The 27,919-nt window shown below is 48.2% G+C and overlaps 2 protein-coding genes across 7 annotated transcripts in view; both read right to left on the bottom strand.

The window, feature by feature from the left end:
- EEIG1 (estrogen-induced osteoclastogenesis regulator 1) overlaps positions 1 to 17,279 on the bottom strand; it is a 36,979-nt gene extending 19,700 nt beyond the window's left edge. The window contains exons 1-2 of one of the 4 annotated variants that reach the window (XM_030286741.4): positions 17,114 to 17,279; positions 14,990 to 15,684 (exon numbers count right to left, since the gene is read on the bottom strand). In XM_030286741.4, the coding sequence (XP_030142601.4) occupies positions 14,990 to 15,135 (146 nt within the window). In that variant the 5' untranslated portion in view covers positions 15,136 to 15,684; positions 17,114 to 17,279. The other 3 variants (XM_002197127.7, XM_030286742.4, XM_072936834.1) reach the window with 3 other exon arrangements.
- A 6,203-nt stretch (positions 17,280 to 23,482) lies between these two features.
- NAIF1 (nuclear apoptosis inducing factor 1) lies at positions 23,483 to 27,683 on the bottom strand. Of its 3 annotated transcripts, none has more exons than XM_012578285.5 (3): positions 26,835 to 27,680; positions 25,564 to 26,013; positions 23,483 to 25,000 (listed from the first exon to the last, which is right to left on the bottom strand). In XM_012578285.5, the coding sequence occupies exons 1-3, from the start codon at positions 27,343 to 27,345 to the stop codon at positions 24,990 to 24,992; spliced, it is 972 nt and encodes a 323-aa protein (XP_012433739.3). In that variant the 5' UTR covers positions 27,346 to 27,680; the 3' UTR covers positions 23,483 to 24,989. The 3 variants fall into 3 exon arrangements, with proteins under 3 accessions (XP_012433739.3, XP_012433740.3, XP_030142599.3); XM_012578286.5 differs by having other exon boundaries at positions 23,483 to 25,008; positions 26,835 to 27,667; XM_030286739.4 differs by lacking the exon at positions 23,483 to 25,000 and having other exon boundaries at positions 25,015 to 26,013; positions 26,835 to 27,683.
- Positions 27,684 to 27,919: the final 236 nt, after the last annotated feature.

Genomic DNA, 27,919 nt, shown 5'->3' with positions numbered 1-27,919 from the left:
GTGTGGTGAGAATTCAAATAATGGGAATGCTCCACAGCAGGGCCCACTGCTTTACCTGCTTTTGGAGCAGTGAACTCAGGGAAGCCTCCAAGGCCACTTTGGGTTGAGATCTCACACACAGCTCTGGAGACTGGCAGAAAAATGCACAACAAACAGACCTTAAAGAAGAGATGTTTCCCAGCTGTGGTTTAAGTGCCATGGACAGACTAGCACTGTTACAGAAAGCTACAAGGCTCACTCTGAATTCAAATTGGTAAAGCAAACACTTCTAGAAAAAGGCCACGTATACAACCCATGCTATCTTGGGCTACTGTGAAACCTCTCTCCCACATGAAAACCCAGCTAATGAAACACTAGAGCAGAGATTAAAACTTCTATTTACAGACTCAGAGCTGAGTTGTGGGTATCAACCTTCCAACACGCCACCCGCTGAAACACTTTTGCCTTGCTGAAGCATTTAGAAAAGCAGATGTTTCACTCTTGCTTTATGGCAGTTGTCACACATAAGACAGTGTCATAAAAAGGCCACAGACTTACTGGAAGGACTGCAGCAACAAAAAATAGCTTTTAATGTCAAACCTTTCACTAGAGCAGTATGTCTCAGCCTGATGTTTCATGCATGGGCAAATGTGCGAAAACCTCAGGCTAAATGGGACAGTACAGAGATAAGCACACACACAAAGAGCTTCTTATTCAGATTTACTCCTCCTCGTTACACTGAGGGGAAGGGTAAGCTTTCCCATTTCTGATGCTCAGTCCACATGCTCACTGTCCCCCCTCTGAGATGTGGATCTGTGTCAGAGCCTTCAAGCAGAACTAATCCCCCTCTCAGCAGACCAGTCCTCTGCACCCTCCTCCTCCCTGGTTCCCTGCTGCAGCAGGAGCAGCAGCATCTTATCTGATAAGGCACAGGAGAGATAATACCATTTTAAAGAGGCTGCCAAGCCAACTCCCAGCTCAGATTCTTTTAAGTGCAGTGAAAAACAGCCCTTCAAAGGGCCCTGACACACACAGCAGCAGTGGGTCTTTTGGGGAGTAAGGGAACACAATCCCTGCAATGCAGGTACAATCCCCTCAATCACAGAGAAAGGAAAGATCACGTTATTTCAGCATCTTCAACACCATTTCTTTACACAGCTCTGCTTTCATCTGCAGAGACACAGTTAAAACAGTCCCATCTAATCCCCAGCCCTTCCAAAGGCTGAATTAGAGCAGAATCACTGACACTCTTGTAGCCTGGAAAAGCCTGGAACAATCCTGCATTTTGCTCCAGAGAAGACAGTTACTATTTTAACTAGGTTATCTAGTGCAAAGCTGTAAGAGAGACCTTTGGTAAGTGCAAAAAAAAAAAAAAAAAACCAAAAAAACCCAAAAAAAACCCCTGAAAAGCCTGTTTCAAAACTGACTTTCTAGGATGCTCAGGAACTAGAACAACCCAGCATTCACAGCACACCAAAATATACCCCATCCTACTAACACAGCAGGTCCTGCTACAAACAATGCCTAATCACTGCCTATAAAACACAGGAATTACAAAAGTGGGTGAACATACATATGCAATACAAAGCAAGCCCTCATTTAGCCATTAGCTGGTTTAGAGTTACAATCCAGAACCTGCAGGTCTCTCCAAATAATGGGCTTAGGACAGGGCACTTCAAGGCAGTACACACGTTATTAAAGAAAAATGCAGCTCTGAGGCTTTGCCATCCTGATGCCTGGCAAGGAAAAGGAGAGGAATCCACAGTGAGCAGGATGCACTGTGGGCAGACACCACAGGAACAGGTCACATCAGTAAAGCTTAGGGCTGCCACTACCTGCTTAATTTTGTTGTCAAGCTCATGGAGGCCAAACACAGGTAGGAAAGCAGAAGAAACACTACGTAGCAATAGGTGCTGGGAAGCTCAGTGGAAGCTTCTCATTCCTGTCACATGCCAGGAATGAGGAGTGACACACCATATCCCCTGAGGAACACCTTACAGAATCATTAAAACCAGCTGGATACACAATGTATGAAATCCCAGTTTAACCTGGAGGCGGACAGATGCTTTACAAGTTTACACAGAGGGGCTGTGCCTTCCCTGAGCAGAAGCAGTGCAAGGAACTCCCAACAATAAAGTCACTCTGCTGTGCCTGAGCTTACATCACTGGCCAGGACAACTGCCAACCCAAGGAGCTGGACATCTCCCCCTCTGCAAACAACCCCGTATTCTCCAGCTGACAAGTGCTGGTTGTTGTTCAGTAGACATGAGCAGTTATGATGGAAAAATGGCTGAGACAGATGATGCAGACTGTGTTACTGAGAGAACTAAGCAAGCCTTTGTCATTTGAAACAAGTCTTACTTGGATGTTTCACTGCAAGCCTTTTAAACAAGGGTTCAGCAGTAAGGTCACTGCATCTACCAACCTACTGACAAAATGAACTTTTGAACTCCCAGTAAACCCATTCCAATGGCCCACGGTGAAGAAGGACACCTACCCTCACCTCCCTTGTGGCATCAGCTTACACCTGTTCAGTTTTTGATTTGCACCAGAGCAGTGAGATGTAAAGGCTCCCTAAATGCTAAATGTGTACACCAATGCTTTCAGAATGAACCAATTGCACAGACCAGCGTTTTTGAGGGAGAACAAGGCAAGATCCAAAATTTCTGCAGGTCTTCACCTGCTGTCTCAGTTCTACCTCACAGCAGGATGGCCACACATCCACTCCTGAACGGGGAAGGAAGAGTAGGGGAAAGTCAGCTGAGGAAACCAGATTCCACTTACACAGTTAAGAGCACAGGCTGCTTAATCCTGACTTGACTGGACATGAGACAAATACAGGAAAAAGGATTAATGGCAAATATACAGGAAAAAAAAAATAATGGAAGAAACTCCAGCCACAACTGAGAAACCAAGGTAAGGAACAGTCAAGGCAGCTTCACTGGGGGTCAGGGGACAATAATGACAGCACTGAGTATGTGAAAGGCTGCTAAGGAAAGAACTGGAGCAAAAACAATAAGGCAAGCATGAAATAAAAACAGCATTCAAAGAATGATTTAGATATTGTCCTTAGGAGCAAGCTGGTATCTAGCAGGCAAGGGATTGACTTTTTATGGCTTTAACCTTATTTCCAGAAAAAGCCTATTTCTGTAAAGTACATCTTTGGAGCTGTGTGCTACAGTTCCCTCCAAGGCAGTGATCAATCTCGATGAAGGTCCACCAGCACAAGCCAGGGAGTGATAATCCCTCCTGGAGGATGGGGGTGTCAGCCAGTCAATCACCAGAACAAAACCCTCCAGCACCAACACTCCTAGTTGTGTATTAACAGGTTCTTTGAAATAATTCAGTTATGTCTGCACCCCAGTCACATGAACCCAGACATGTGTCTGTCGGAAGTGACAGATGTGAAATGCTGCACCTCATGCACTATGTCCCATAGGCAAGAGCTTTCCAGTGCAGTGCATCCCATGTACTCCACACACTGCACTAGGGAGCCAGGCCCTCCAGTACATTCAGTGCTTCTCAAACCACTGGCAGTTATTCTAGAATAAATATTTCCAATCATTCCTTGTAGCTATATCTCGAAACTATTAAGCTCCTCCTAACATGAATGATGTTAAAAATACCGTAAGAAATGAAACAATGGAGGTTATAAAAAAAATCACATGCAGCTGGTGACCAAGTGCTACAGGAGAAGCTGCATAAGGAAACAAAAATTATGCCATATGGAGAAAGTAACTCACAGAAAAATGACCCTTTAGAACTTGAGCTATAGAACAAGTCAGATACGTTTTGGAAGGGTAAGCAAGGGTGGAGCAGGGAGAAGGCATGGAGAAATAATTCTAACAGACTTGGCTGCAAGCAGCAAGGAATGGGTACATGGCACTTTAAAGATGGGACCTGCCCAGCAGAGACACTCTGCTTCGAGGTATTTGTAATTTACGTTCTGTCATCTGGAAGCAAAGAAGAAAAGCTGGACATCAGGAAAACAAATCCAAGAAGGGAGTGTAACAGTAAATGCTGTGCAATCTATTGTTACACACTGTGCTGAAGGCAGACCAACCCAGAGCAAGACACATCCAAGGACTTCTTGCCACATCTACAGAGCACGAGCTCTTTCTGGTCTGAGGCCAGGGATGTGTGCCAGGAGCAAAAACATTACAAGCAAAGAACTACCAAACTCCTAAGTGTAAAGAAAGGAATAACTGGATAGATGACTCAGTTACTAACACACAAGTCTGTAATAACGTGCGTATTGAATGCTGAAAGACGCATTTGCTTTTTTGAACTCTCATCAGGCACTGAGTCACCACACCAACTCCTACTTCCATTGTTCCGACAGACTGCGTCGGAGCTGGGCTAGCCAGGAGCGAGCCATGTGCCAGGCTGCCAAGCCCACCACCAGTGCTTCCCTCCCATAAGCAAATCCACAAGGATTTAACTTTCAGAAGAAACCAGAGCAGGTTTCTGCCCAGCAAACTGCACTTGAGTCTGCTCAGGTCAGCCACCAGCTCCCACACTCAGGGTTTTGTATGCCAGTGGTCCCTGCTCCAGCCTGGCTGACATGTGTTGCTCCTCTTGCTTTGTGTCACCTTGCAGTTCACATCCACCACACTCAGAAGATCTAAATACCTCTTAGATCTAATATTCCACAACTACAACCACTGAACAATCAAATCTGCATAAAACAGGCATGAAGACAACTTAGTTAACTAAGTTACCTCTTATGAACTCAAACCTACAACTCTCACCCAGCCAGCCAGGCTTACAGGGGGATGAAAAAACCCAAGCTGAGAGAATTCCCTGTTACTGGGGGGTGGAAGGCACAGAAGGAGGGAGTTGTTCAGGCTTATTACCAATGACTGTATAGTAAACCCCACAAAAGTTAAAATAGGGTGAAAAAATCCCAACTCTTCCAGGGCCTGTTGGCCCCTTGGACAAATCACAATTCAAATCGCCCCTGTGGTTCTAACAGATTGAGGACCTAAAGCTTCAGAAGGTCTCAAATACTTCAGGAAAACTCTGAAGTTTGCTCTGTACAGATGCTTACAAGACTAAGGTAGAGTAATACAGTAAATTTCTGAGCTAATATGTGTTTCAGTATCACAACATGGCTTTTCTCAAAAGCCTTTCCACTTTTGGCAGACCACAGATGTAAAAAGAAGACTCGCTGATTATCCATTGCTGCTGTATATTTATAAACTTTCTTCATCCTCTAAGTGTTAGCTGTTATTCTGAGAGATTCCAGATTTGGATTTTGCTGACTAAATTTAAACTCCCAGTGAAGAAAGACGGCAATGTAAACTCCACCAAGGAGAACTCTAATGATGTGCTCACTTCACAGGGCACAAGACACGGCTACAAACCTGTATTGTAAGAAAGCTAGCTTTGAACACAAGATGCTCTTATGAATCAAAAGCCACTTATAAAGAAAAAAGCTACCTTTCGAAACAAAAAAAAATCAACACTTGACTCCAAATATGAGAAAAATCCAGACATGGTCAATTCAATAGGTCAAGGATTTGCTGGGATAGTAAAACTGGCAAATGAAAACCCAGAAGGGAATCAACACAAGACTAGGAACATCATCACTAACACAAGTGATGTGCAGAGACAAATGTTTTGCCTTTAAGGCGGGTTTAGGGCACGTGAAGACATAATGATGCCAGAATAGTTAGGTGACTTTTTTTGCCAATATCAACCCTGCTTCAACTGGGAGTTTGCCAATGTAGCTGTACCAGAGAGGTCTTTATAGTGCAAATTAACCTGCACATGAGGCCAAGTTCATTTCTGGAATAATTTCGTTAATATCGTATGATGTAACATCACTGCAATTTGGCTCGAACATGCTGAAGAGTCTCTCAGTAAATAAGCTGCCTCAAGTCAACCCTGGTGCTAAAAGTAGGTTTAGTTACCCAAGAGGTAACACCCAACCATGTTCAGACGTGTTTCCCTATGAGCCTATGAGTCATTTCTATAGAGTACACATTTACTCAAAATAAATACAATAGCCCAGGAGAAGGGCTTTATATGTTAACAGCAACTTTTTCATTCCAGGATCAGCACAGGTGTTTTGTGATGGCTCCTTTCTAGAGGTACCCCACAGTAGTACAAACCAGGTGACCGGTTTTATGGACAAGGTTCAAACATGTTTTCCCTGAACCTCTGTCCCCTCCATCAGTATCTATCACTGCTGGTGTTTATCAGTAAAAAGGGCACTCAGCAGGAAAGGTTTGCAAATGAGAAGAGGCTGCTGAGTAAAGCTTGTTGACCCTGACTCAACGCTGTACTAGTGGTGATGGGCTGGGACTCCTAACTCAGCCTCTCCCATCTCTCCCTTCCCTTCTGCCCCAGTTTCAGTGCCAGAGCTAGCAAGAGGGGAGATAAAAGGGTCTGAGACACAGCAGTCAGAGCTGATTTCTCTCCTCTGGAGCCAGAGCTGCAGACAAACACAATTCTCTAAGAACAACCAATATCTCATGGTGCCACTTGTCCTAATGAGAGAAAGGTAATTTCATAAATTACATCTTGTTTAAAAGCAGATCCATAAAAATATGGGAGAGCTCTGCGTTTAGTGCCAGCAGCAAGTGCTGGTTAAGACCTTGGGAGATGTCAGCACAGGATCCCACTGCAGGAGCAGGTTTCTGAGGATCAGTGAGGCTTTACCTCCCCTGTGGCTGTCACCACAAGCTGTATTCAGACATGCTCCCTGGATTCTCCCCTGCTGACAGCAAATGGAGATGTACTGCATCACTTCTGGAGGGAAAACAACAGGCAGGTTTGTTTTGAGAGAACAGATGCACTTGCACTTAGGCAGGAAAAGTCATCACTATAAACCTACATCAGAAATGGACCTTAAAGAGAATAGGAGCCACAGTTATCATCAGCTAATCCCTATCCAGCACAAAAAGGGTGCTCAACAAAGCAGAAAGGCAGCAAAGGACAGCAGCAGTGGTAGGAAATACACTCCTCCACAGCAGTTTCCCTTGCAGCAAAGAGCACTGCAGGCTACTGAAGGTACAAACGAGCAGCACTGTGCTTGTAAGAATTTGACATTTATATAGATGCAATATCCTGGTGCTACCAGAACAGGCCAATGACAGAAGCCAGGGAAAGCTTTCCTGCAGAGGGGTCACTGCATAATTAATCTGTAACACAGGCAAGCAGACTACCTCTGCTCAGCTTTACTGCTTAGCCTGGAAGCAGGACGCTGCACTAGCCAGGGCTGACTGGTTCCAGCAAGGCTGCCTAAGTGCAAATGGGATTGCTTCATCTCAGAGCAATGGAGCATTAACAGCTCTGGAAAAACTGCTGAATTATAAATATCCTACCGGCCTCCCTCATATTCTCAGACATGCAGGCATAGCCTAAGTGAGGATGGGAAGAACAGCAGGAACTAGCAGGAGAAATAGGCATGATGGGAACACAACTAAACTGGAAACCCTCTCCTCAACCTACACAGGTGCAAACAAAAACCCACTGAACACCATGATGCCACACCCACCTCACCTTTGCTGTCTCAAGCACAGATAAAGCTTCAAAGTGTGATACAATGCCAGGTAAAAAAAAAAAAATTCTCTATGCCAGGTTTTTTTCCAGAGAAGTGCTTCCTTCCTCCTCTCCTGGCCATCTGCATTTTTATTCTGATGAACAATATTATCCCTTAAAGACTGGAAACAGAAGTGACCAGACAGAGAACAAGACAACCCAACCACATGACCTCTGTAGGTCTCTAAAGCTGCATTGCTAATTAGTGCTGCAGCTTTCTAGCCCTTCCAGGACAGTAAATCCACAGACTCTTTTCCTTCCTTCCTCGTGAACACTCACAGTGCTTTCAGGCTGAACAGACAGAGTTAATTTCTTATTTAAAGTACAGCATACAGCAGTGAAAGCATTTTTAGCTTCATCCTATCTCCTACTACAACATGGGACCTCCTTCAAGGCCTCCTCCCACCAATGAGGTGGGATAAGTCCGGCCAAAGCAAAGGGATAATCCTGCTCTTCTGCCAGCTCAGCTACTCGCTCTCTGCAGGGAGTGTGGCCTCTATAAATGCCACTGCTTACGTGGAACATACTGTCTCTTCTACACCTGCCTCCTCCCAATCCTTTCATCGCTATGTGCTTCCTCTTCATTGTCTTCCTCACCCCCATAACTCCACCCCAGCTCCTTGGCCTTATCCACTGAGCTGCAGGGGTGACCCATGTGAAGCACGTGACAATGACACCCACGACAATCAGCGATTTCTAATCGTGCACAACAATTCCCTTTCTTGCTCATCAGATTAAAAATACACCAAACAAGAAGGCTGTTCATGCAGTGAACACTGGCACAACTGTTTGTCTAGTGGGAAGTGCCTTTCAAACCCAGGCACTAAAATGAGATGCCGAGTCCCACTGTATGGTACCAGAGGGATGATGATGCCAAGTCCGGAGTTACAACAGCGACGTGCATCGTGTCTCCCAGCAAGTGCACTTGGCACAATATGAATAAACTGCAAGAGGAAAAAAATAAAGTCTCTCACCCTGCAGGGCAAGCAGCTGGTACTGGGGTGGGCTGACACATCCTGAAATAACACCTGAAATGATCACCTTTACAGCACGGATTACTGACACAACTTCACAGGATGCTACAGAAGAAACGTGCAGATTCAAATGTTGGTCCAGGGAATTTCTAAAAGATTCCTAATTATTAATCAATAACCCAGCTATGAAATAATTCCTGAGCCATTTCAGAGTAGGCTGCAAGCAGAGTAAAGAGCTGGCAGCCCACAGAGGATGCAGAACATATCCTGTTTGAAGAAGGGAGGTCACACACAGAGCCACATCCGCCTGTTCTCGCACGGATGAGGCCTCACAGAGCCACACACACAGGTGGGTGCTGCAGGATTCACCATCCCACACTGCCAGGCCTGAAGTGAGGGAGGTTTGTGATCTCAGAAGACATTGAGCTCTTTCGTAAAACACTACCAGATGTAGTTTCCTGCAATAAAATAATAATAAGAAATAAATCCATACCTGCCTCATTTATCTAGAAACTGGTAACAGAACAACTTGCCACTGGCAACTCATGGCCTATTAAAATACCAACCACTGAGCAGAGAGACCAGAGGCTGCCAAAGGCATGCATGAACTCCTCAGAAATTCAGCTACAAAGCTAGAGTCGACCTAATGGCAGCTCAAGAGCACAAAGAATAAAGACACTGGAAGCCCTTTAGGTTTTTCCCTGTGTTTCAGGAATAAATATATGCCTTAATGGAACAGGACCACTCTCACCTACCTTCCCCGATTCTCAGGCAGAACTGATGTTATTGTCACCCTGCAAATTAAGTGGGCCACAGAGCCCTGGTTTCCCAGCAGAACATTAATTTTCAATGAGTAATTTTTCTGAGCCAAGGGCTGCTTAAGTCACACAGATAAGGCTGTTGCTAAGAGTCAGCTGTCAAAGCAATGCCAGCTCACAATCAGCGACGAGGGGGAAGTTTGAAAGCCGCCTGTATTTACTGATGCTGTACACACAGAGTATCAGTTACAGCGCTTCAGATCTCAGCTTCTGGTCAGCAGAGCTGCCTCTGCCTGAGCCACAGCAGGCAGGACAGAGCCAGGCCATGAACAGAGGCTGTTCTTTACTCGACAGGATATAGCCCCCGTGGCAGGAAGGTTTTAATGTAATTCTGCCAGTCTTGTGACAGGCTTTGACACGGTCACAGGAAGAGGCAAGTATGGCACAAAGCAAATCAACCCGCTCCAAAGCATCTGTCAGACCCTGCAGGTGTAGCAACCAGAGGCCAAAAAAGGTAAGAGAAGTGCTTTGCAAACTCAAAGCACAACCTAAGATGGTTTGTGCTGGGGACCTTGTGGTGCTCCATCACTTCTGCAATTTTCCCAACACTTTCAACTTGCAAGAGGTTAAACCTCATTCACTGCTTCTGCTCTCACAACTTGCACTTACATTTAGCTGCACTACTGGAATGAACCCCCTTTTTGTATTCTCTGTATTTGTTTCAGAATGTAAGGCACTGCAGGTATTATGCTTGAATATTATCTTGAAATAGGTCATGTTTTATTGCAAATCACTTCTAGAGACTGTATTCAAATCACTTCTCCATTAACACCCCCAGCCTATTCCTGAGGCTCTGCCAGGAAGGAAGGATGTTATGTGAAGCTGCTCTGAAGCACAAAAACTAAGTCTATTGATCTGTATAATAGGAATATTCGTACATGTAGGGAAGGTCAGCATTTCCAGACAAATTTGCAACAAAAGTACTTTTAAAATACCTTAACACACCACATGCTCTAGCAGAAGATAGAGCCAAGCACACACTGTCCTAAAATATGGAACGGGGAGAACAGTTTAAAGGCACAATCAAGTTCCTTTCTCTACTAAACCATGATAATCCCACTGGAATCAAAAGGCAGCACTCAGCAAGTGATCCCCTTTACACTACAGCCAGTTTTCTTCTCTCTGGGGACTCTAGAAGAAACTATTTAGTAACCTAACCTTTGTTTTTTAAGACAGACAGAAATCAAGATTCAGATCTCAACCAGGCTGAACCTGTCTTTCAGTCTCTGATTAAACAAATAGCTAAGGATTTTCCGGTCTGAAAAAAGCTAAACATGGTCAGCTTAATCACCTGAAGTGTCAGGCACAATGACTATTTATGTAAAGACAGTGAAGTAGTTGATTTCTAACTCCCACCACCAAGAGCTGCATTCTGGAGGTGGCACAACTTGCACCTCCCGTCACAAAAAAATTTTAAATCAATCACCAGCCCTATGTTAGCAGGGCAATGCTTTCTCCTTTATTTATGTCCTACAGTAGTGAATAAGTTGTTTATCACTAAGGCATTATGATGCTTTTTATCCCACCAGCTGCCAGAAGCAAGCAGCTCATTTGTGCCTACATGATGATGACAGAGCCACACTTGCACAAAAGCTGACCTCAGTCCACAAGGAGCTGTCAGTGTGAGATGCCTTCCCAAATATCAGTGTTTCTTCGGTATTCTGGATGAAGCTTTACACCCCCAAAAAATAAATCAAGTCTGCAATGCAGGAAGTTGCCTTTCATACTGACTCAATTAGGAATTGCAAGGCTAAGAACATTGTGGGTTCAGGCTGCAGCACTGACATATTCGGAGGTCAGACCACCCCAACGGGGTCAGGTCTTCCCAGATTGAGCCCACATGCAAACAGGGCAGGGCTGCAGGAGACAAGCTACATTCATTGTTTCAAACTGCTGCAATGAGTGCCAGGATCAGAAAACCAAACTAAATGCTGCAGATGCTTGGAGAAGCATGGTCTTGAAAAAAAAATACAGTCTGAGGTGCCTTCAGAAGACAACGAGGAAGGTGGGAAATGCCCTTAAAGCTGCTCAACTCATGCAAAACAGTGTTTCCTCTAGAGTCAGACAGGGGCTTTCAGAATACAATCCCTTCCTTCAAATCCAGAAATACCAGAGTGAATCTGCTGGCAGGCTAACAGAACAATGGAGGATGAGGTGTCAGGAGTCTGTGAATAACACCTGGCTTTCCACTTCCTTCACATTGTGTGCCAGCAGTGCTCGCTGCCAACACAGAGCCAGAAATCACTCAGCACCAAGGCAAAGAGCATCTGGCTGTCACTCAACATGAACTGTAAGCAGAGAGGGGGAATTTAATTGAGTCTTCCTCTTCTGGGATACCCAAAGATGTACATGAACCTACTACATCAGCCTGTAGCTTTAGGCTCTCATTTGGATACACAAGCTCCTGCCTGTGCTGATCCATGGATGGGATGTCTCCTGATGAATTTATTGTCTCATCTCTCTAGGAACAAAGCTGCACAACCCCCCAGAAAGCTTCAAACTGGTACAAAATGCAGCCGCCCACCTGCTCCACAAAAACGGTTGCCATGAATACATCCCTACTTCTCTGTGCCTGCTATTTTTAAACACACTTGGGAGGCAACTGAATTCACTGGTGGTTGTGCTATTTAAGTATCTGGATTAAAAATATTCAAGGAATATATTGGTACTTCTCAATATATTGGGAAATACAGCATTTGCCTGGCCTACACCTGGCTTAGATGACTTTTCAGATGCCCAACTTCTGTAATCCAACTGCAAGGTGATAAACCCAGAGACTCAATAGATGCTTTTAACACAGAGCACTGCAAAGTGAAACCTGTGAGTTTTATTCCTCAGAAGTCCCAGAACAGCCTAAGGAAACTTTACAAAGGGAGAGGAAAGGACAAGCAAAAAGGTATTTACAGCTGAAATTTTAGTCATTAAAATACCTATAGTTTAATGCAAGGCCTGAGCACAGGAAAACTGGAAATAAGAGTACCTGCCTGAAAGAAAATAATAATTAAAAAAAACCCCAAACAACCAGAAAACCCAGGAGAGGCAGATCCCCAAAGCTGAATGTGCTGACAGGACCTGAACCTTTTCCAGACATCCTTGAATTCCTAAGAGCATTTAGTCTTAACACATTTCAGACAGGTTCCAGCCAGAAGTGTGAGCAGTCCAGGAATCACACTGGGCTCCCATCAGCCCAGTGTGGGTCCCACCGGACTGTGGCAGCTCCGTGTGTGCAACCCAGGCTGAGCTGGACTTGGGACCAGGACAGGCTGATGGGAGCCAGCAGTACAGGCTCTGCCTTGCCCACAGGTCAAAATGATCCCAGTGCCACCTGGAACTCGTTGGGAATATTATATTCCCACCTCCTGCCACAGACATGCATGAGGTGTCAAGTAAGCTTATTGTAAATAACCTGAAAAATTTGTCTCTGGAGGTTCCTGTGTAACAGTCCTCTTTCCACAAGACAACTACAAAAACTGATTTAACGTTTCCTGCGAAGAGCTCCTATACCTGCTTCTAGCCTCAGTTTACAGACACCAGGTGACAAGGGACACATTATTCAGATCAGTTATCTGAAAACTCATAGTCATGAAGGGCTACAGCTCAGCTCGATCACAGCCACCGACCTCCAAATGGCCCAGATCACAGAAGCCCAAATCAATTGCAGAGCAAACACCAGATTCTGGACATAAGCAGATCACAAGAGATTACCTTCCAGACATTACAACCTCAAACCCAATCAGTTTTGGAAGTGGTTGATTTCAGAGAAACATGGACTCTAAACAACTTACAGATTTCTAACACAACATTTATACAGTATTTATTTTCCTTTAATCTTTCCCAGTGAGTATCAAAAAGGTGATAGAAATGAAGAGACGAGCACAGAGCAAAGCCAAGGCATGACCTGGGAGCCTCTCCACACAGTAACTCTTCTGGAAATTCATCCCTCCTGAAATTTCTCTAACTGCAACAGGGAAAAATATTTGGAAAAGGTCAAATGACTCAATACCACTGAGACCCATAACTTTTCAAGCAGGAACAGGTTTCCATGTGCTTTCAGTTAGAGCACAGACAGGTTGGGGGAAAGGCGGGAAACCCCCAGCCCTCTTTGCCTTTGCTCGTTTCAGAGCTATGTATGTGTTACGTGTTTGGTTTTGAATTACAGTTGATTTTGCTGCTGGAACACATCTGCAACGCTGAGCGAACTACTGAACCCCAGCCAGCTCAGAAAACAACCCACACGGCTGGCAGCACCAGCAAATCCCAGGGACGGCTCCCAGAAGCTGCTTTCAGGGACAACAAGGAGAGGGAGATGGACATTTCTCTGCACAGACTTTTCCTGAGACACCCTCCAGTGCCACTTATTCTCTTATGACTCCAGGAAGTGGAAGGGTTAATTTCTTTCCAAGTTCACATACTGTTTGAATTCCTTAGATAAACTGCTTCCACCAAACCCAAGGATTTAGCCTCAGGGGAGAACACTTAGGAAAAGCTCTTTTGATAGATTTTCTTCAAAAGAGAAATTAATTCAAAGTCCATTTCTGGAGGTGTTCCACACCCTCAGCTTCTATGGACTTCAGATGAGGTTGCATCGTGCCTCTGGAAAAAAATACCCAAGCTTTGAGCACTGCCCTAACACTTCTGTTTGCAAGACAGAAATGTTTTATGTTTGTCCAATAAAATCTCTCCTGAAATGAAAAAGCTCAGTACACAGCAATACAAAGAGGAAAACCAGACCCAACCAGGCTTTAGTCCTGGGATAAAGCAGTTAACAGCTAGCACAAACTAATTCTGTACCTTTAAAACTGAGCAGCCACTTAGGAAAGTAAAAAAACAAGTTTTGAAAGCCACTGAAAGCTTCCTTCACATTTTGAAGCAGAAAGCAAGTCTGGGCTGTTGTGGAATTCGTGTTTGCATACTGTTGTGATAATCTGTGTGCATAGTTGGAAACAAAGCAAGTTTTTATTAGCAATTAGTAACAAGAGTGGGGTCAGACCTGCCTGAAGGAGCCAGAGAAATGCCAACAGAGGATGGCAGAACCTTATAAGATGTGTAGCAGAACAATCCCAACATGACACAGAAAACACTGCTGCTCTCAAGTGGGAAATGCAATGGCATCAGTTCAAGGAGATAAACTGGGTCTTTAACACTGACAACTTTGACTCCAGGCAGCAGTTTTCCCTTGCACAGCAATTTGCAACACAAAACAAACTACTTCCATCCTTACCAAGAAGGGAAATTCAGTATCAAAGGGGGAGAGCAAAGTTGGGGAGGGTTGATTTGCTTAGACAGCTTCCTACAGAGTTGAGTTCCAAGTAAGGCATGAAGGCAATACAGAACAGGGTTTGAAACAGTCTGTGAGAACTTGGGCAAGGAGGAGGGGAAAAGAGAAGAGAGGATTTAATCCCCTTTCAGGGGAGTGACCTCCCGCTCCCTCCCCTCATCTCTGAAAAATTCAATCCAGCTCAAATCAGCCAACACCACCCAGGTTCAGAGCTCTCCAGCTATGTACTTCCCCTGCTCTGGAGAATGATATGGCATGTGGGGCCCTACAACAGAACTATTAAATTCCCATCAAGGGGTAAGCAAGTGGTTGCCATATGCTAAACCACTCAAAGGAAGAATAACCAGGGAAAGAAGCACAGCCAGGCAGCAAGTCTGCAGACAGGGTCTTACCTGCTAGATAAACTAGCAAAGTCTCCTCCATCTAGCAGCCTGATTTTGCAGAACAGAACCCCATTGACAAAGGGGACAGCAGTCAGCTCTTCTAGAGTAAAACTTGTCTGAAACTTGAATTTCTTCTTCTTCATCAGGAAAGCCATGGGCAAATTCAGCGAGGAAAGCTCAGGAATTCCAAACAAGATCAGGGAGAAGTGGCTCACAGCACAAACAGACAAGCAGAGGAAGGGCAGTCGTTCTGGGAGCACAAGCAGGGAGTAAATTCCAGTTCAGTTACGACGACGGCCCAGCTTCAAACGCACGATTCTCTTCTCTTTGGTGGTCGGATCTGGCTGTGGGATCATCGCCACGGCAGGCTTCAGGTGAGCAGGAAGAGGTCAGATTAAATCTCTGCAACATCTCCAAGGGAAACGGGGGGAGGGAAGTTGGGTCTCAGCTCCAGACCAGCAGGAGCTGTCCCAGTTAGAGGCTGCAGTGCTCTGTCTTCAGCACAACCCCTCCTGAAAGCATCTCTTGTGAGAAGTCATCTCGAGTCTCTGGAAAGGCCTTAAGTCTGCAGGCAGCACATTCAAAGAGCTTCCAGTCTCTACCTCTTGTGCAACTCTTTGATACAGGTCTTTGGGTCAGCCTTTGGGAGGGAAATGAGTAAATTAGTTCCAGCCAGTCTTGGGCTCCTCCTCCTGCTCTAAAACCTGTTTGGATAGGTAATATTCAGTCCAGACTCATTCCAGTCTGAAGAGGTATGGCCCCAATTAGCCCAGCCCCAACATCCTCTTTCCCCTTTTTGCCTAGGGCAAGCTTCACTGTTGTCATTCCTCTTGTAATTTCTGTTTTGCAAAGCAGCTAATAAAAATTTGCTCTATTTTCAGTCATCATATTTAGAAGCAGTGTACAGCACAAGATCATTCTAACACGTAGTCTAATAAGAGGAAGGAAAATCCGTCTCAAGAAATTAAAAATATGTTTCTTTCCTGCATTTCCAACCAGCACTAAGTGCTAGCACCTGTATCTTATAAATGGAGAAAGCAGCAGAGAGGGAAAAAAACAAGCAGCCTGCTCCGGATTACACAGCATAACAACCGAATCAGGTCATCTGGCTGTCCAATGGCCAGGCCCACCGGGAATGCTGCCTTCCTCCGGCACCGGCTCTGCACAGAGCTGTGCCCTGCTCGGTTCAGATCTGGGGCCGCAGACAGCGATTTCGTTACACATTTACAAAACACCTAAACCACGGAGGCAGGAGCTGATTAACATCTCAAAGGGACAAGGTTATGAACACCGGGCAGTAAACAATCCTCACCAATTCTAGGAGCTCCTGTGTGGGTGATTAAAGACCCTCTCCTGCCCGGTGGCTGCAGGAGAACCCAGCCGGCTCTGCCAGGGCCCGGGCACCTCCACGGGGCTCTGCTGTCCCACAGTCACCTCGGAGCAGAGTGGGGGGCGACAGCTCAATGCTCCACACCACGAGCAGTACCTGTCCCTGTGCTGAGCTGCTGCCAGGGCTCAGCCTTGGCTACTGTGAGGTCACAGCCTGTGCCCTGGCACTCCAGGGTCATGCACGGAATGGTATTGAGGACCCAGCTCCCTGTCTGAGCTGGGCACTGAGCTGTGCCCAGGTCCCAGCTGGGCACGGGAGCTGTGCCCAGGTCCCAGCTCCCTGTCCCAGCTGTGCACTGAGCTGTGCCCAAGTCCCAGCCGGGCACTGAGCTGTGCCCAGGTCCCAGTTCTCTGTCCCAGCCGGGCACTGAGCTGTGCCCAGGTCCCAGCTCCCTGTCCCAGCCGGGCACTGAGCTATGCCCAAGTCCCAGCCGGGCACTGAGCTGTGCCCAGGTCCCAGCTCTCTGGCCAAGCTGTGCACTAAGCTATGCCCAGATCTTAGCCCACCTCACGGCCCTCTGAAGCCCCGGCTGCCCCGCAGCCCAGCCCCAGGGGCAAGCACCGAGCCATACCCGGGCCGCAGCCCCGCTCCGGCCCCACAGCCCGCGCACCGAGCTGCAGCCGGGCTCAGCGCTCTCCCAGCCCGTGCACCGAGCAGCAGCGCGATCTTACCCCTCTCCCGGCCCCCCATCCCCGGCTGCCTTACGGAAGGTCTCAGCCCGCTTCCCAGCGCCCTGCACTGACCTGCGGCGCGGTGCCGGCGCGGTGCCGGCGCGGTGCCTGCCCGCTCCTCCAGCCCGCTCCTCGCACGGCGGCCGCCGCTCCCCGACACGGCCGTCTCTGCCCGCACTACGCTAACTGCGGTCGCTACGCCGATAGCGCAGCCAGTGCGCGGGCAGCGCGCGGGGAGAGCGGCGCCACCGCGCTTCGGGAATACCGACAGCGCGTAACCACCCGCCCTCCCCCGAGACGAGAGAACGCGAGCGGCGCCGTGCGATTGGACAGCAGCAAGGAGGCGGGCTGAGCAGTGCGAGGCAGTGATTGGTTGGTCCTGCACGGGGCGGGGAAGAGAGCGCGGGGATTGGAGGAGAGAGCTGTCGGTTTGGACAAGCCCCGCCTCCTGCCTGAGGGGCTGGGCGGGAAGCGGGTCCGCGGTGTCCCCTCAGCGGGGTCCGCGGGGTCCCCTCAGCGGGACTCGGGGCGCTGGGCTTCCCGCCCCACAGGGTGTCTTGGCGTTCCTCTGCAGGCTGAGCTGGTCCAGCTGGCACGGGAGCTGAGGGGATGGCAGGGCCCTGCCGCTGGGGTGTCCCTGCCTGGGCAGAGGTGATGGCAGTCATCTCTAACGTGAGACATATGGAGCTCCTGGGAGTGGGTCCAGTAGAGGGCAACAAGGATGACTGGGCAATTGGTGCATCTCTGCTATGAGGAAAGACTGAGGAAGGTGGGCCTGTTTAGCCTCGAGAAAAGATAACTGAGAGGGGATCTCATTAATGTGTTTAAATACCTAAAGTGGAGTGCCAAGGGGATGAGGCTAGGCTCAGGTCAGTGGTGCCAATCACAAGGACAACAGGCAATAGGCAGATAGCAATGCCCAGGAAGTTTTACCTGAACATAAGGAAGAACTTTCCTATGCAGTGATTGCTCACTGGCCCAGAGAGGGTCTGGAGTCTCCCTCACTGGGGATATTCCAGAACTGTCTGGACACAATCCTGTGCCATGTGGGCTGGGATGACCGTACTTGAGCAGGGAGACGGAGCCAGATGACCCACTGTGGACCCTTTCAACCTGACCCATTCTGTGGTTTGGTGACAGATGTCATCTCTGCATCCTCCTGACAGCCAGGAACTTTTCCCCTGGCTTGTCCCAGTGCCCAAGCAGCTCCTGGTGACATCCCTCTCATCAGCAGGTCCCATGGGCTGCAGGCATATGGTTCCTCAGGCTGCTCAGCGGTGTGGCCATCCTGTCCCCTCAGGATACCACAGTGGCTGTGGGTCAGGCCAGCAATGCCTGGGCTGCCTGGGAGCAGGAGGGAGGCCGGTACCACAGAGCCCTGGGGAGCAGCACGAGGCAGGGCCCAGAGCTGGAATCTCACCTCCACATGTGAGATGTGGCAGCCAGTGGGGCACATCCCTTCATCAGCATGGCTCCCTGTTATTATGTGCTGCTGCTGTGTCCAGTGCTGCGGCTGGGATCCCTGGTTAGTCTGGATTCCATTGTTTAAGGGCAAGCAGAACAAAATGTCTCTCCTTGTCCTTAAGGAGGCTGCAATCATCAACGTGATTTGCCTAGATTTAAAATTTAGGCGTTTGCCCAAGAGCCTCTGTGGCTGAGAAGTTGAGGCTCATATAGGAGGAACTGTTCCCAAGGCTGATATGCAAAGCTTGGATGAAAGCCTGAGAGTCCTTGCTCTCTGCCAGGCTTTGATGCCCAGACTCCTTGCCTGTAATCTGCCATCTTATGCAGACAATATCAGAGCTATCAAATAATTCCACCACAATGTGAACCTTGGGAAGAAAAAAAAAAAAAAAAAAAGAGTCTGCTAGGAAAACTACACAGAAATGTTCTTGGATAAAAGTGAAAAATTGGATCAAACCAAATGCATTGTTATGATTTTTCCTTACCAGGTTAAGCTGACACAGACTTTGGACTGGGAAAACATTTTGTATTAGTACAGTGAAATCATCACAGGACATCCCGGGAGTCACCAGGAAACAGCAAGGTTTATAGGCTGGTCTTACAGGTGAGGCTTGAATCCTTCCATCAATGCCCATCTGGAGATGGGCTGTCATTTTTTGATTTCTGTTTCCAGCTTATTAGGAAAGAGCCTGCTAAATATTTGATATTTACAAATTATGATGCTGAAATACCAGAGGCATCTGAAGAATCCAGGCCAGTTCTCACACCTCTCATGCCCCAGCACATGGCTGACAGGGCTGACAGACATGTGGATGCTCTGCTTCCATCCCTAGGTAAAGGACAAACTATCCCTGTGTGTGTGGGAGGAGACTTTGTTATCTGCTATGATTCACTCTGGTAAATAACCTTCTCGAGTACTTCTCTTGTTTATAGCAACAGCCTCAAATGCTAAAGTTTACAGACACTTTAATCCTTGCTGTTCTCACGCATATTTACTTTGCAGTTTTATCAGAAACATCTCTTGAAAACCTCAGTGTTTTTATAATTAATTGAATAATGTGACTGATGTTAAAAATAAATGGATTTGGAAGAATGCCCAGCGAGCTGCTGAGCAGTGTGTAGTATAGCAACCGTAGCTGCATTCTCAGGGGTATGTGTATTTTCCTAACAAACGCAGTCTTATGACTGAGAGATTAAATCTTTATTAGTTCAAAATTCACCCTGTTGATTTTGCTGTGTTTATGCTGCATAATTGTTTCTGGAGAAATTCACATGTTTGAAAGGGACAGTGATCCTGTTTACAGAAGGGATGGGTAAGTCCCAGCCTCCCACGGAGGGAATGTGGGTGTAGGGTGTCTTCATCCATCCACCATCCCTCTGGCTTTATATTATTTTCTGCTCAGGTGCAATCCATTGGCCATGGGGGGAGCTGTGTGTGTGTGACCAAGGTGTTTTGATAGACATGGATTCTACTCATCCCAGACTCACATCCTATGGATTTCCCTATGGCTGTGCCCACCTCACCTCTGCTCCATGAGCCTCAGCCACTTCCCTGCCCTGTGCTCTTCTGACCTAAGCCTTTCCTGAGGCCGCTCCCCAGTGCTGCCACCACTTCCTCAACTTTTGCTGGCTCAGGGCACTGTCTTATCAGTCTGGGGTATTTTTATCAGTCTGTGCTCTGCAGTTACATTTGGGCCTCACCTCTGCTCTCCTGGAGAGGTGTGCCCGGCTGGCCAGGACTAGGACTGCTGTGCTCTGAGAGTCAGCACCAACAGAGATGCCTTGTCTTGCCTCTTCTCTGCTTTGAGGGCAGAGATAAAGCAGCAGTGGAGAAACAAGGTGAGATAAATGCAGGAGGGACAAAACTCAGTGAGGTGAAGTGAGGTAGACCTGTAATGCATTTGGTGAGCCTTCAAATCCTATCTCTTATCGCAGGGGAATCCCAGATGCACAAGCCCTGCAAACTACATCATCAGCATCTTCCTCTGGAAAGCATCATCACGCCAATTCTTTTGTCCTGGCAGCCAAATGATTAAAGTTTTAAAACTAAATTACACATGTTGCTGTAACAGCATAAACATAGTAATGGTTCTCCCCTGTTACACCTGTCGCCTCTGCTGTAATGGCCTTAATGAGCTTTCAGCCTCATCATCCAAAAAAAGAGGAGATTACCACACGTCACCTTATGCTGTAAATGCATTCTTGGAGCTGTGAGTGGGATGCAAGTAGGATGCTCCAAGGAGCAGGGGGTGGGTGCCTTCCCCAGGACCTGGGGCAGGTCCAGGCTGGGGAGCTCCCAAAATGGGGCGGGGGGTGCAGACAGCACAGCAGTGCCAGCTGTAGTGTGCAGGCAGCTGGAAACCCTGTGAGGGGAATGGGTACCTGTCCCCATTGCATACCATTATCCCATGGTGTGGAGTTACTCCAAGCTTGTGACTTCTCAGCTTAATAACAGGCTGTGAGCTGCACTTTGACCTGCTTGTGTTTTTCACTTGTTCCATATTTAACTGAACTCATCATCATAAAGGGCAGGAACTGTTTCACTTTCTGTGCCAGGCTGGGTTTCCTGTTGGATGTGCAAAGGACACACCTGCACGGTGGGTTTCTGGCCTGCCAGCACTGGGAATCCTGTTACTGATAAAAGGGAGCCCAGGAATCTGGAGTCCTGGATTCCATTCCCCAAAAATGTGGCTAAACCTGAAAATCCAGCTGCCTGGCTTTTTTTGTTTACTGGTTTCCATGTCTGCTTCAGTGTGTTCTGGGAATGTGCAGCAGAACTCTCCGCTTCATTCTGTGAGGTCTGTGGGTGGAACTGGATCTTGTTTGCCTCTTCCAAAATCTGCAGACTTGAAATCTGCTTTGCCTCAAGGCTTGTTGTGTTTATCAAGCTTCATCCTGTGTCTGTATCCCAGCTTCCATCCCTTCAATGTTGTGCTGGACAAGAGAATTGCTGGTTGTGGCCATGGTCTGTCCCACTGACTGCAACCCCACAAATGCTGCTGTTACCCCAAATACATCAGAAGCAACCATAAGTCTGTGGTTCCTCCTTGACACAGCAACCTTTAATTCGGAATTCCAGGTGACAGAGGTGAAAGAAACTGTCCCTGCTGGCGCTGGGATTCTGCCTCGGGTTAATCACCTACGCATCTGGCACTCATTTGCAGGCGATATCCACTTCATTCCCCCACTCAAAACATGGGCTGGAAGCTGTGCTCCTCAGTCTCATGAAGCTTCTTATCAGGTGCCTTCAAGCAAGACATAGAATCTTAAATGCCTTAATTTTCACACTGACCTGACCACCCTTCTGCTGGCAATACTTGCTGGCAACAATCTCTCACATGACAACAGGAGAAAACCCACAAAAGATCCCCAGAAGGATGCTTTGCTGAAACAGGCTTGACAAACTTTAAAATCGTGCTGGAGGAAGTAGAGGTTATTTGGGTGAGTGTGCAGAGCATATCATTCTGTCCCTCGGAGGGGATCTGCTCCCAGAACTGCGATGCAGTGATGGCAGTGCACTGTACTTGTGGGAAACTGACATATGTTAAAAAAAAACCAACTAAAAAACCCTTAAAACCTGTCCTAAAGCTTAAAACCTGTTCTAAAAAAAAACCTTAAAATCTGCCTCTTTGCTTATAATGAAGTACTTGATGTGTTTTTTTAATCTTGTGCTTGTCCATTCGGTTCTGCAGTGAACTTATCCTGAAGACAGACATCTCAGTGTCCTCTGTGCCTTTGGGAACCAGAGGGACCTGGTCTCAGTCCCCAGCATCAGGACTTCTCCAGGGATATCTCACAACTGCAGGCTGCCCTTTGAACTTCCTCCTCCTCAGGCTCTCAGCCCTGAAAATACTTGCCAGCGAAGGGTGCAAGCAGGATCCCAAAGGCACGGAGGTCAGGGCTGGCTCCTGGGCCGGTGCGGCGCTCGGGATCCCGGCGCGCAGTGCCATCTCCTGGAAAGCCGGGCTGCAGCCGCGCACATCGCAAGCGGAGCTTTGCTCCGAGGGAGCAGCGGTGCTCCTGCTGGCTTGCTGCTGCCTCGGTGGCCACAAACATTCTTCTCACCACTGAGTCCCCTGCCAAACTTCCCTTTCCCCAGCAGGCAGGAAGATGCTGCTCACCCCCATGTCCAAGGCAAAACATCTACTCTGTGGCAGAACATCTCTGCATGGCTCCTTCCCACTCTGGATTTGAATACAAATCTCTAGGTACAGGAAGAACAATAGAGAACAAACATCTGTAAATATTCCTCCTTAGCTTGTGTTCTGTGTGGACATCAGTTAGTTGTTCAGTTGAATGTTGTGTGTTCTTGTTTGCCGTGTCAGTGTCCTGTTCACCTATTCATCCTGGTTTTAACATTAAGGGACATTTTTCTGTGTTCCCCTCAAGTTTGATGACCACTTCATGAGCAACAACCAAGCCCCTCATCACAGTTCACCCTGTATTTAAAATGTTTCCACATATTTTTAATGAGACAAAAATCTGTACACAGAACACATGCTTGGATGCTGCTGGCTTGACTAAGCTCTGAATTTATCCTGAAAAGACAGGAAAAATGGGTGGTTCCAATGGCAACATGTTTAGTCCTCCAGAAAAGCAACACAGCTGAAGTGCTTAGTCACTGAAAAAAAATGCACACTGCAATTTAAAGCCAAAGGCTGGAAATTCTACCATTATTTAGGCTATTGTGGCATCTTCTGAGCAGTTGGGAGATTACTGTATTTAAGTAATATGTCAGACACTGTGAAATATCTCATGCTCCAAGGTAAGCTTGTAAAAGCTATTATTTGAAAAAGTCTGTAGTTATGTAAATAAAAGGCCACAAGGTTCACAAACAAGAAGAAAAGCTACTGTGACTCGTGGTAGTTCACAGCTCTCCTTGGTTCCTTCACAGTGAGGATTCTGTGCTGCAAAGTTGTTATCATGACCTCATTTTCACTTCTGCCTTGGTGCACACCAATGAACTGAAACAGCCTGTTTACCAAAATGTATTTTTTATTAAAATTCATATTTGTAAAGGAGAGATCATTACACAAATGAGGTAAACCAACACATACAACATAGTCCTCACTCTAAAAATAAATCTCAATTCAGCAATTGATTTGATTCCACAAAGTCTAAGAGGAAGAGCCAGGCAAGTGCTACTCATGTGGTGAGATGCCAGACAAGGCAGGATCCACCCCGACTCAGCTTGGAGGTGTCAGTCCCAAGGGGTTGGGAGTCTTCCAGGGACCAAACACTTCTCAGTTTTGTCCTTTTCTCCCCCATTAGATTTGTAGACAAGAGGAGATGAGTAAAGGCCAAGGAATGACAGCAGTGACCTCTTCAGTGCTCTAACCATCAGCATCTCCCCATTAAAGGCTGTGTAAAGGTTTCATTTGATTGTGCAAATTCACTCCCTCGTCAGCCCTAAAGGAGACTTACCAGCAAGTAAATACCAGTTCTGGAAAAGTTCCATTTCAAAAGTAATAACCTGGCAAGCCACAAGCCTGTAAAACGTAAGCCACTTTGCAAAGGTAGGAGAAGACTTACACTTCCTTTTTTCTTTCCCTAAGTTTTCTTTCATGCATGTACAAGTGGACCTTTAAAAGTTCATGAAGTTACTGCAAGTCTGTGAGAATCATGTTGACCATCCTGTGCAATTAAGCTTTCCCATGAAAGGACCAAGCCCCATAGCCTGGATGCCTCAGAAGTGGCTGTAATGTTGTTTCACCCTGTGTAACGGTAGAGGATGGTGAGGAAAACCTCAGCTCTGTTTCTCAGGATGAGGCCAGCCAGCAGACAAACACGGAATGGCTGGACTGGCTTCCAGCTCCCAAACAGAACAAAACAAACACCACCAGCAGCAGAACCAAGTAATGCCCCAAAATTCACTCAAATCAGTGGCTGACAAACTCCTAAACATTGTGAATTCCCGTGTGGCTGCAGCTTAGTCCAGGACCATAGTCTATGTCCACTTTGATGGATCAAGGTATTCTGGAGGTGACAAACTATGCAGATGAAGCAGAGATGGAGTTTCACCGTTCCATCCACCCCAGTGAAACTCATCCAGGCCCTTGGGTGTTTATGCTGCGACCAATAAAGACATTGTGCCAAGATGTATCCCAGGAGAGTTTCTGGTACCCAAGACATGAAAGTTTCATTCCATCTGCCAAGTTGATAGAGAAATTTCATGACTGCACACAGATAAAACATGAAGTGAATGCACTGTTTCAATCCCACTGGGATCTTCAGGGCAGGTAGGTGGGATTTAAAATGCACAGAAGCTGGGTGCTAGTCTGCATGGGCAGGATGTGACGCTGCAGGAGCACGATCCATAGCTCTCAGTGCAGAGGGAAGGTTCTACCACATCCGGTACCACGTTTCCAGTAAATGCTTTCAGCAAGAGCCAGAAATGCATTCACTGTTTGCACTATGGGTTCACGATCACTGTACCTTGGCAGCTGCAGCACTGATATCCCGACAAAACTCTCCACGTTAGAAGTCAGTTAAAGGCTATAGATCTTGAGAGAGACACAAAAAGAGAGGTAAAATACTTAGGACAGATTTTTTTTCCAAACAGAAATTAAAAAATAACTTAAAAAAATAAATCTATTGTTTGAGGAACTAAAGCAATTCATGTTAAGTTGCTGGCTTATTACACATCCTGCTATGGCTCAGAATGAGAGTCTGAAAAGGCAGATTAGCACAAGATTAGCAGAGAAAGCTGTCTAGACTCAGCCAAACTCCAAGGGAGCCATTCACACTGACAAGAGGCAACACCCCTTGTTCCCAAGTGTCCTCTGCCAGCATGGGTAGGTTTGTGGCATGGCAGATATCCCACAGAATCACAGACTTTTGAGATCATTGAGTTCAATTGTTTCCCCAGCACTGCCACATCCACCACTAACCCATGTTCCCAAGTGCCATATCTACACATTTTTAAATCCCTCCAGGAATGGTGACTCCACCACTGCCCTGGGCAGCCTGTGCCAGGGCTTGGCAACCCTTTCAGGGAGGAAATTTTTCCTAGCATCAATCTAAAGCTCCCCTCCCATCACTGTTTCACTGGATCATACCATCTTGCTGCCCTGTCTGGCCAGGCTCAGTGGTGACCGATGGGCTGGGTGTATTGCTCTGCAAAAATCGACGGAAGTCCTTAATCATGGGGCGGAGGACCTGGATGAGGGCACTCAGCGCTGCCTGCGTCCCCTCCATGGCCTGTGCCTGCCGCTCCTGGGCACACGCCTGCACCTCCTGCGAGCGGCGAATCATCTGCAGCAAGTCATTCTGCTGCTCCAGGTGCTGGGCAATCTCCTTCACGTGCAGGTTGGTCACTCGCTGCTCCTGCAGGAGCTTGGCTGAGTTCAGGGCAATGCGGCTTTTCAGCTCCTGGGGCTTGGCGGACACCTCGTGTTGATGGGCCATCATCTCCAAGGGCGCCTCCGCAGTGACGGTGGTGGGGGCTTCCGTGGTGCAGTACTCCACAACCCCATCCTCCAGACTGTGGTAGGTTGTCTCTGCAGGAACTGAGAACAAAGGACAGAAAGGGAGTCAGGAGTAGCTGTGATACAGGATTTTTATCTACAGGACTATTCAGTGAATACCACAGGAATACGGCCTGTTCAGTGAGATAACATACAACGGCCAGCAATGCACAAAATGACCTATTTAAGTCTACTCCACCCTCACTCGAGCTTCCTTCTGGGCTGTACAATCCAAAGGAATAGGGAATGCCTTATCTGTCTAGTCAATATAATTTCTCAATCTCTAGTTTAGAACAATCTTCCCAAGCAGCATTAACTGACTGACACAACAGCAAAGACCCCAAATGGCCCCTGTCAGTAGAAGAGCTGCACTTTGGAAACTGCACGCTGGAAAATCAGCCCTGAAGAAGTTTTTCCCTGTGCTTTTGTTCCCAGAGAGGGACTGAAGAATTTCCCAAGGTGCACATGATCTTTGATTCCCTTATCCTCAAGGCTGAGCCCAGCTGTCAAAGCTGACTTGCAGTACCTTCGTGTCTTGTGGCCACTCCCCTACACCACAAGGGCACACTGGGAGGAGCATTTCATTACAGAGATGTGAGGATTTCTTTTTGTTGGGGTTTCTCTCTGCCCAAAGAACCTGTGGGCACCCTATCCCTGGAAATGTTCAAGGCCAGGCTGGATGCAGCAACCTGGTCTAGTAGAAGGTGTCTCTGCCCATGGCAAGGGGTTGGAACTGGGTGCTCTTTAAGGTCCTTTCCAACCGAAACCACTCTGTGGTTCTGTCCCCACACAAGCTCGGGGTGTCAGGGCCTTGGCTGGCCCTCCAGTGCAGCGCAGAGCGTTCGGGCGGGCGCAGCACTCACTCTGGGTCAGGGTGACCGTGGTGGCCGAGGCGGTGATGGGGATGTCGCTGCCGTCCCCCACGCCGCAGTCGCCGCTCGGCAGGCTGATGATGGTGGCCTCTCCCAGCAGGTTGCAGATGCGCTGCTGCATGGGCGTGAGGATCACCGGGGCGGCCGCGCCGCCCGCCGGCTCCTCGCCCTCGGGCCCGTTGCCGCCGCCGTTCTGGCTCTCGCCTCCCCCTTCCATGGCAGCCCGCACTTGGGCCACTTTGCGCCGCACCTCGGTCTTGAGGTCGGACCACTTCTTCTTGACCTCGGGCAGCTCGCGGTGGCAGGTGGCGACGGCGTTGACGCGGCGCAGGATGTCGTGCCAGGCGGCGGCCTTGGCGGCCAGCGGCACGCCCGCGTTGAAGTGGTTGACGAGGAGGTGCTTGCCCCGCTCCAGCTCCTCCACGATGATCTCCACCTCCCGCTCCGAGAAGTTCATCTTCCGCTTCTTGGCTGGGGGCGCCGGCGGCGACGCCATGGCCATGGGGGGCAGCGGGGACGGGGCACGGGGTCACACCTGAGGGGGCCTGGGGGACGCGGGGGACGGCCGAGGGGCGGCAGGGGCCCCCCCCACCCCCGGGGCCGGGGACAACAGGGGGGCCCCGAGGCCCCTCAGGGCCCGGAGGGGTCGGTCCCCCCCGCTCCCCCTTTGGCACCGCCAACGATACGCAAATTGCGTACGGCGCCCGCCCGGCAGCCCCGCGCAATGGCCCCCGCCCTGCGGCACTGGCGTAATGGCTTCCAGAATCGGCCCCTCTTCCTGCCACGCCTGATTGGCTCGTCTGCCTGCCCGTCACCCGAGTTGCCCGCCTCCCACCTGCATTACCGCACGATTATTGGTCAACAGCCCTGTCCATCAGGCAGACAGGAGGCGGCCCCGCCCCGCCGCTGGTCTCAGGGCACTGGGCCTGCGTGGGGCCGGCGAGGGGTTGGGCCCGCCCGTGCATTTCCTCGCTGCGATCCCATTGGGTGCTTCTGCTGTCCATCACCTAGAGCGCGCACTGCTTCCCAGCCTACCGGGTGCGCGCGCCGTCCGTCCAGCTCAAACTGCCCGGCGC

The sequence above is a fragment of the Taeniopygia guttata genome, chromosome 17 (assembly GCF_048771995.1).
Source record: "Taeniopygia guttata chromosome 17, bTaeGut7.mat, whole genome shotgun sequence".
Lineage (NCBI taxonomy): Eukaryota > Metazoa > Chordata > Aves > Passeriformes > Estrildidae > Taeniopygia > Taeniopygia guttata.
This window is presented reverse-complemented; position numbering and strand designations above follow the sequence as displayed.